General features: G+C 43.5%; 1 protein-coding gene across 1 annotated transcript; it reads left to right on the forward strand.

Moving 5' to 3' along the window:
• The first annotated feature begins 1,328 nt into the window (after nucleotides 1-1,328).
• On the forward strand, nucleotides 1,329-2,371 carry LOC119341411. The gene has a single exon (XM_037613287.1). It carries the CDS (start codon nucleotides 1,434-1,436, stop codon nucleotides 2,127-2,129), a length of 696 nt encoding a protein of 231 aa, XP_037469184.1. The 5' UTR covers nucleotides 1,329-1,433; the 3' UTR covers nucleotides 2,130-2,371.
• The last annotated feature ends 7,645 nt before the right edge of the window (nucleotides 2,372-10,016 follow it).

The raw sequence follows: 10,016 nt of genomic DNA on the forward strand, positions 1-10,016 counted from the left end.
AGATTGGGCTCCAGGGACGATTCGAGGGTGGACTTGTAACCGAGACAAAACAAAATGTCGATGCCGAGTTGCGAATCGAGGGTGGGATTGCAATAAGACAAAAAGTTGTTGAGGCCCAGTTGTGAGTCGAAGGTGAGGTTGCAACAGGGAGAAAAATTTTTGGCCCCCAGTTGCGAGTCGAGGGTGGACTTGCAACTGGAACAAAAAAAATGTCGAGGCCCAGTTGCAAATCGAGGGTGGGGTTGCCACTGGGACAAAAAAAACTCAAGACACAGTTAAAAATTGTGGGTGGACTTGCAATTGGGACCAAAAAAAGACAACCTCTGTTTGGTGATAGACAATCAACTAACACATAAGAAAAAAAGCATGAATTTAAAAGAAATGAAAAAATGGAGAAAAAAAGAAAAATAAAAAAGGATGAATTTATTTTTTTATGTATTTGAAACAAATAAAAGAACAAAAGAAGAAAAAGGAAAAAGGAAAAATAAACAAAATAAAGAAAATAAAAAAATCCCTTGCGGCCGGAGCCCATGCTAAGGCAATACGCGAGGCTGTGAAAAAAGGGCCTAAACGCCACGACCTGGCCTCTCGCACGAGCGATGCGTATAGAAACACACACAAAAAAAAAGAATACATATCTTGATGTATAAATCATGTGGTTATAAAGTTAGATGTGAGATAATTATTTTACATCTAGATGTGAAATAGCAAATCTGTCTTCAAAATGCAAGATTCGTTTAATGGGAAGTCCGTTATACCAATCGTTTGCACCATTGTGTTTCTCATGGCAATATATTGAAAAATCATATCACAAGTCCATACGTTTCAATTAAACTTTTTTCGCGTCATATTTTCCTTGACAAATTTTATATACTAGGATGGTGAGCATCTTCCATGAGCTGAGCACATACTTGCGCATGAACCGCTTCGTCTTGACACACCACCGCCGGTCACAGGTCCGGCACCTTTGATTGCTTCACTGACCAGCTCATGCCGTCCAGGTCTAGCATTCGATTCTAGGTAAACTAGTTTCTTCTTTCTCTTTTTTGCTTTCACATTCGATTCTAAGCTGCATGAGAAGTGTTCGACGATATGCATAACTCAAAAATAAGTTTTACTCTCCTAAATTTTGGAGATCGGCTAGAAATGACCAAAATTTAGAGAGGTAAAACTACTCCACCAAGATTTACTCGGCAGTTACTCCTTTATTTTTTAGAAATCAGCTAGAGATGTTCTTATACATGTGCACGTATAATTAGATCGCTCGCCGAAAGCAAGTTATCTATAAATAGATAGCGGAACTGGATCTCATTCACGAAGACGTACGCAGTGGTAGCTAGCTAATTGATGCATGCTACGTGTGCATCTCTAACGACTGTAGCTTAGCCAGTAGTAGTTGCCACTTGTACGCGCACATCCAGAGTTCCAGACCGATGCAAATGGCAGCCACCCAGCAGAGCAAGACGGCGACCAGGAGGTTCGGATGGCTGTACGTGGCGCGGTGGGCGGTGGCATCTGTGGTGACCGTGCTGGCCGTGGCGGTGATCGTTCGGGCCGTGGTGGTGATGCTCCGCCCGGAGAAGCTCCAGCTGAAGCTCGCCGGCGGCCGCGTGGCAGTCGACTGGATCCCGTCGATGCCTCCGCCGGGCAACGTCGTGGCGCTGAACTTCGTCCTCAGGGCCAACAACCCCAGCGGGCGCGCCTCCGTCGAGTACACCAACGTCACCGTCCGGCTCACGGACGTCACGAGCGCGTCGTCGTCGTCGCCGACGAAGATCGCCGAGTTCGACCTGTCGCAGTCCATCCCCGTGTCGCAGCGGACGGCGCACGAGGCGGTCGTGAGGGTGACGATGACGCCGGGCGAGGACGTGCCGATGCGGTACGTGCGGGCGCTCTTCGAGGGGCGCAGCGTCGACGGCGTGGAGATGATGCTGAGCGGGGTCTTCGCCAGCCACGTAACGACGATGGCGAACGGGGAGGTCACGACCAAGGACCTCGCCACGTACTACTGCTGGCCGGTGACCATCGCCGTCGGTGTCTCGTCGTCGTCCTCGTCACCGGACTACACCAGCGTCGTCGTCACCGACGCGCCGTGCCTGGACAAGTCGGAGGCCCCGGCCATCGTGTGAACTGAGGCCAGCTCCGACGGTAGCTAGCTAGGAGCCTAGGACCTAGGTGATGCCATCCATTGCCTCCCGCATGGATCAACCAAGCTACATGCCTACCGATCCATCTAGCTATCTGCAATCTACTGTATTTACTAAATTAGTTTGTGGTAGAATCGATTGATAAGGCAAGGATGGCGATTGATAGTCGATCCATGGTTGCTGCTTGTATGCCCTGTCACTGTCAGCGTGAGTTTAATTTGAGATAGCACGTACTACTTCTTTCAAATTAATTGTGCATGTGTCACGACTGACGACGACACGACGAGCGGCAGCAGCGCGACCTACCGAGTCTTTCGCCGTGGCAGGTTTAACATTTACTACACGCGACGCTACCTTTCGTTGGTACGTATGGCTGGGCTAGGGCTATCTAGGTAGAGTACGTGTAGTAATACTACCGTCCTAGAAGCAGGACATGTCCTTTAAGAAAATTAATGAAAGTTGCAGGTCAGGTCGGAGCCAAGATGCATGCACTGGCAGCCGGCACAGGTGGTGGACGAGCAGTAACTACGTGCTGGAGCAGGCATGTGTTCGGTGCAGGGATGTTGGCACGAGAGCAACAGCATTGAAGTGGTTAAAGACGATAGAGAGGAAGCTCAACTCAGGCACTTGATCGACCTGCTTCTCGCCAAGTGGATCAATCATACAGTATTCGCATTGTAATTACTCAATGCATACGCTTTGTAAAACAAAAAACAAAAAAAAAACTCAGTCGATACACTTAGGGCGTGTTTGCTAGCTGTTTTCATCCTATCATAGTTGTTCCCCTTTGAGACATGCTTAGTCCAGACATGCTGGGTGTGTTTGGTAGGGTGCATGGAGGGTGCATGAGGGCAAAAGTTCCCAATCCAACCCACTTTTACTTGTTTGGTAGGGTGCATGAGCTCACATGGGCTATGCTCATGTGATGCATAAAAGGGCCCTCAGCTATGCTCATCTCATGCACCCCAGACAGGGTGCATGGAGGCAGCCATGCTGGCCCTGACACTCGTCCCCACCCACTAGACCCAGACCACGTCCAGATATGTTTATATTTTTAAAAAATGTTCAGAATTTCAAAGTTTGTTTAAATTTTTGAAAAAGTTTAGAATTTCAAAAAAAATAACTTTTTGAAAAAGTTTAGGATTTCAAAATTGTTTAAATTTTCAAAAAACTTTCGTAAATTTTTTTTGAATTTTCAATAAATGTTCAGAATTTCAACTTTTATAAAAATCAACAATGTTCGGAATTTCAAAATAAAATCAAAAAATGTTTGAATTTTTAAAAAAATCAGAATTTCAAATTTTATTTAAATTTTTATAAAATATACAAATTTCAAATTTTTCTTTAAATTTTCAAAAAAGCTCGGAATTTCAAATATGTTCAAATTTCAAAAAGTTTAGAATTTCAAATTTTATTATAATTTTCCAAAAAATATTTAGAATTTCAAAAAAACAAAATATGTTTAAATTTGTGTTCATATTTTTCGAATTTTGTTCATCATTCAAAAAAATATTCGAAATTGGAAATTGTTCTGCATGTCTAAACACATGCATGCTGCCAAACAAAGTCTCAGCTCAGCATGTCTCGACGCATACATCGCTGCCAAACAACAGCAACTGCATAGACTCATCATGTCTACACTCAGCATGTATGAGAGGAGAACAACTAGGCTAGGTCCATGCATGCTACCAAACACACCCGCTGAGTACATACAATTGCAGCTGTTTGGTAGTAATGTATGTACTGACGCATACTGAGCTGAGACTGTGTTTGGTAGCCTGCCTCAGACAAGACATGGTGTGATGAGACTGTGTTTGGTAGCATGTATGAGATAGGCTGCATGAACGAATATTTTGCCTTATGTTCGATGAGATAATCTAAACAATCCAAGCAATAAAACATTACCATACCAACATAATCTGAATGATAATAATATGAAGAAAAATATCAACAATTAACATAAGACATAATAACCATGATTTGTAGAGGTTAATCACTAGGTTCATATTACATTAGACATAATCACCATAATTTGTAGTAGTGCATCAGTAGATTCGTATTACATAACCTCATTCAAAATACACCTTATAATAGTCATTACAAAAGGGATAGTATCAACAAGCACCAACTAACATGAACTCAAAGAAGATCAGGATTGGCTTTCAAGATACGTTTGAACGATGCTTGACGGACTTCATCATTCATACTCACAAAGTTAAGGCCTTTTGCCTTATGTTCTGTGAGATAATCTAAAACAGCCAAGCGGTCATTTTGATCAAACACAGTAAGGTCCATGACAACCTTGTACAAGTCAGGGTGTGTTTCAGCATGGCAAGTGTTGTTGATAGCACTTGCAATCTCAGCATAGCATCAGTCATGTTGCTACACTGGATTGAGCCCTCCTCGGTCAAACCTAATACCCTCTTTCTATTCTTATTTGAAGTAGGTGAAGGGTCCTGAGTAGCACTACCAATAGGAATTACAGAGTTAGACCCATGAAGATGTTGCAATACCTCATCAGTTGTTCCTTGCCCCTCCATGACATTGGGTTTATCTTTGTCTTCCACAACAATAGGCGTTCCCAGTGGCACATCGGTGGCCATTGCATAATTCCCGATGGCTTGCTTATTAGCAAAGCAATTTTCCATATAGTTGTAGTTCTCAAGTGGGGAATTGAGAAATTCAGCATCTGTTGGATGATCCTACAACACCATTTTTTGAACAAAATTAATTAACAGAGATGTCATTTCAGCAATGAAGTATCATCATATGACCAAAAGTAACTCATTCCAAAATCAGATCAACAAAAGTAATTGACTACAACATGATTTCAGCTATAAAATCTATTCATTTCCGCAAAACTAACTCCTTTCAGCACTGTTTCAGCAATAAGACAACTCCTTTTAGCAAGTAAAAAGGGTTGATACATGTGCATGCATACCTGTGTGTGGCCCAAATAGTGTTGTTCTTCTAGAACTACCATCTTTTTGTCATCATCCCAAAGTGCCCCACTTAAACCCTTCAAATAAACAATCCTTGTCCACCTATTCCACCACTTGCGAACATGATTGTGCATTGGAGTAATAGACACGTCATAACCAACGAAAAAAGCAGATATACACTTTGCAGCTTTCAATTTTTCAGCCTCTTTGAATCCTTTGTCAGTCTTGGCACCTCTTATCGCCACCTCCAAAAAAAATTCAACATCAATGCGAACATAGGAGGAGTCCAATTCATGACCTTGGGGACCTTCTTGGGAAGAGCACCAACATTTGGAACCTCCAGCACCTCATCATCCATCTACAACATAAACATTCCAGAAGTTAATAACACATGTCAGCACATAAATAGCATATTTGAACACCTAAAAATGAATTCCAGCACATAAAAACACATTTCGGCACATAAAAACATATTCCAGCACACAAAAAGACATTTCAGCGCCTAATTAAAAATGATATTCCAGCACCTATAAATGAATTCCAGCACCTAAAAAGGATATTTCAGCAGCTCAAAATTCCAACACATTGCTTTCTGTATGACCCAGCTGTTGAATGACTTAGGCCAACTCAAACGTCGTGTATCACAATGAACACATCAAATATCCATGGACACGACCGTCCCATTTAAAACAGACTTTTCAAAAAAGGACAAAGCGCAATATTTATTAAATTTGATATTTTCAACCAAAAGAATGGAAATTAACAAAGTTCAATTACACCGTACAAAATTTAACCTAAACCTAAACTAAACTAAGTGAGGTACCGGACGATGACCTCGTAGGCATGGCCTCCGAGGCCTTCGGCACCTCCACCATAGTCGTCGTCCTTCCAATGGCCAGCGGCCTTAAGGTGTCGCGGTAGACTTGATTGGTTGTTATTGCGCGTTTGCGGCACATCTGCTTGCCTACTTCTGCCTGGCGACAAGGGTCGGACACAGAATCTGGCCCGTGTTGCCCACCCTTGCCCTTGCGAGCAAGGTGGCGGGCCATGTGCTTAGATTTAGCCAACCCCGGTTTGTAGAGCTGGCCGTTAATCCGACGTCAGCGGCGGCGGACGTCTACGTGGTGCTCCTGGACCGATCCTTGATCCATGCCAAGACGAGGTCAAGGTCGATGCGAACCCAATCCGGCGCCACGTGCAACATTGCAAACACCGCTCGATGCGTCGCGCCTCCTCGGCTTGCTGCCGCCATGTTGGCCGCCACCATGGTGCGCGAGGATGTGCCATCTCTACCACGACCAAGGTAGTGAAGGAGGGAGCCACGCGTGTTGGCGATTACCGGGGAGGGCGCATCTGCCTCCTTCACGGTAACTGGGCCCACTGGCCACTGGACTGCTGACGGGGCAGGGTGTTGGGTAACACGGTAATTTCAAAAAGATCCCTACGATCACGCAAGATCTATCTAGGTATGTATAGCAACGAGAGGGGAGAGTGTGTCCATGTACCCTCGTAGACCGAAAGTGGAAGCGTTTAGTTAACGCGGCTGATGCAGTCGAACGTCATTGCGATCCAACCGATCCAAGCACCGAACGTACGGCACCTCCGCGTTCAGGACACGTTCAGCTCGATGACGTCCCTCGTACTCTTGATCTAGTTGAGGCTGAGGGAGAGTTTCGTCAGCACGATGGCGTGGCGATGGTGATGATGAAGTTACCAGTGTAGGGCTTCGTCTAAGCACTACGACGATATGACCGAGGTGTGTAACTGTGGAGGGGGGCACCGCACACGGCTAAAAGATCAACTTGTGTGTTCTAGGGTGCCCCTGCCCCCATATAAAAAGGAGCAAGGGGAGGCTGGCCGACCCTCCTAGGCACGCCCCCAAGAGGGAAATCCTACTAGGACTCCAAGTCCTAGTAGGTTTCCACCAAGAGGGAGAGGGGGGGAAGGAAGGAGAGGGAGAGGGAGAAGGAAAGGGGGGCGCCACCCCCTCCTAGTCCAATTTGGACCCAAGGGGGAGGGGGCACGCGACCTGCCCTGGCCGCCCCTCTCTCTCTCCGCTAAGGCCCATCGAGGCCCATTAGTTCCCCGGGGGTTCCGATAACCCTCCGGCACTCCCATTTTATCTGAAACTTCTCCGGAACACTTTCGGTGTCCGAATATAGCTGTCCAATATATCAATATGTATGTCTTGACCATTTCGAGACTCCTCGTCATGTCCGTGATCTCATCCGGGACTCCGAACAAACTTCGGTCATCAAAATACATAACTCATAATACTAATCGTCATCGAACGTTAAGCGTGCGGACCCTACGGGTTCGAGAACTATGTAGACATGACCGAGACACATCTCCGGTCAATAACCAATAATGGAACCTGGATGCTCATATTGGCTCCTACATATTCTATGAAGATCTTTATTGGTCAAACCACATAACAACATACGTTGTTCCCTTTGTCATCGGTATGATACTTGCCCGAGATTCGATCATCGGTATCATCATACCTAGTTCAATCTCGTTACCAGCAAGTCTATTTACTCGTTCTGTAATGCTTCATCCCACAACTAACTCATTATTCACATTGCTTGCAAGGCTTATAGTGATGTGCATTATCGAGAGGGCCCGAATATACCTCTCCGAAACACGGAGTGACAAATCCTAATCTCGATCTATGCCAACCCAACAAACACCTTCGGAGACACCTGTAGAGCATCTTTATAATCAGCCATTTACGTTGTGACGTTTGATAGCACACAAAGTGTTCCTCGGTATTCGGGAGTTGCATAATCTCATAGTCTGAGGAACATGTATAAGTTATGAAGAAAACAGTAGCAATGAAACTGTAACAATCAGAATGCTAAGCTAACGAATGGGTCATGTCCATCACATCATTCTCCTAATGACATGATCCCGTTCAAATGACAATAGATGTCTATGGTTAGGAAACATAACCATCTTTGATTAATGAGCTAGTCAAGTAGAGGCATACTAGGGACAATATGTTTTGTGTATGTATTCACACATGTACTAAGTTTCCGGTTAATACAATTCTAGCATGAATAATAAACATTTATCATGAAATAAGGAAATAAATAATAACTTTATTATTGCCTCTAGGGCATATTTCCTTCAGTTTCCCACTTGCACTAGAGTCAATAATATAGTTCACATCGCCATGTGATTTAACACCAATAGTTCACATGTGTATGTGATTAACATCCATAGTTCACATCGCCATGTGACCAACACCCAAAGGGTTTACAAGAGTCAATAATCTAGTTGACATCACTATGTTATTTACACCCAAAGAGTACTAAGGTGTGATCATGTTTTGCTCATGAGAGAAGTTTAGTCAACGGGTCTGTCACATTCAGAGCCGTATGTATTTTGCAAATATTCTATGTCTACAATGCTCTGCATGGAGCTACTCCAGCTAATTGCTCCCACTTTGAATATGTATATAGATTAATACTTAGGGTCATCTGGATCGGTGTAAAAGCTTGCATCGATGTAACTCTTTACGACGAACACTTTATCACCCCCATAACCGAGAAACATTTCCTTAGTTCTCACTAAGGATAATTTTGAACGTTGTACAGTGATCTACTCCTAGATCACTATTGTACTCCTTTGCCAAACTCATGGCAAGGTACACAATAGGTCTGGTACATAGCATAGCATACTTTATAGAACTATGGCTGAGGCATAGGGAATGACTTCCATTATCTTTCTATTTTCCGCTATGGTCGTGTTTTGAGTCTTACTCAACTTTACACCTTGTTATACAGACAAGAACTCCTTCTTTGACTGATCCATTTTGAACTCTTTCAAAAACTTGTCAAGGCATGTATTCATTGAAAGAACTTATCAAGCGTCATGATCTGTCTCTATAGATCTTGATGCCCAATATATAAGCAGCTTCACTGAGGTCTCCTTTCAAACTCTCCTTTATGCTTTCCAGAAAATTCTACATTATTTTCGATCAACAATATGTCAATCACATACACTTTATCAGAAAGGCTGTAGTGCTCCCACTCACTTTTTTGTAAATACAGGCTTCACCCCAAGTCTGTATAAAACTATATGCTTTGATCAACTTATCAAAGCATATATTCCAACTCCGAGATGCTTGCACCAGTTCATAGATGGATCGCTAGAGCTTTCACACCTTGTTAGTACCTTTAGGATCGACAAAACCTTCTGGTTGCATCATATACAACTCTTCTTTAAGAAATACCCATTTAAGGAATTAATTTTTGACATCCATTTGCCAGATTTTCATAAAATATGGCAACTGCTAACATGATTCAGACGGATTTAAGCATTGCTATGGTTGAGAAAATCTCATTGTAGTTAACACCTTGAACTTTGTTGAAAACCTTTTTGCGACAAGTCGAGCTTTGTAGATAGTAACACTACTATCAGTGTCCGTCTTCCTCTTGAAGATCTATTTATTTTCTATGGCTTGCCGATCATCGGGCAAGTCCACCAAAGTCCACACTTTGTTCTCATACATGGATCCCATCTCAGATTTCATGGCCTCAAGCCATTTCGCGGAATCTGGGCTCATCATCGCTTCCTCATAGTTCATAGGTTCATCATGGTCTAGTAACATGACTTCTAGAACAGGATTACCGTACCACTCCGCTGTGTATCTTACTCTAGAAGACCTACGAGGTTTGGTAGTAACTTAATCTGAAGTTTCATGATCATCATTATTAGCTTCCTCACTTATTGGTGTAGGAATCACTGGAACTGATTTCTGTGATGAACTAGTTTCCAATAAGGGAGAAGGTACAATTACCTCATCAAGTTCTACTTTCCTCCCACTCACTTCTTTTGAGAGAAACTCCTTCTCTAGAAAGGATCCATTCTTAGCAACAAAGATTTTGCCTTCGGATCTGTGATAGAAGGTGTACCTGTCGTG

Source organism: Triticum dicoccoides, chromosome 7B (assembly GCF_002162155.2).
Source record: "Triticum dicoccoides isolate Atlit2015 ecotype Zavitan chromosome 7B, WEW_v2.0, whole genome shotgun sequence".
Classification (NCBI taxonomy): domain Eukaryota; kingdom Viridiplantae; phylum Streptophyta; class Magnoliopsida; order Poales; family Poaceae; genus Triticum; species Triticum dicoccoides.

Excerpts from the sequence above, each read along its gene's own strand:
- LOC119341411 (XM_037613287.1), top strand. The coding sequence starts at position 1,434 with ATGCAAATGGCAGCCACCCAGCAGAGCAAGACGGCGACCAGGAGGTTC.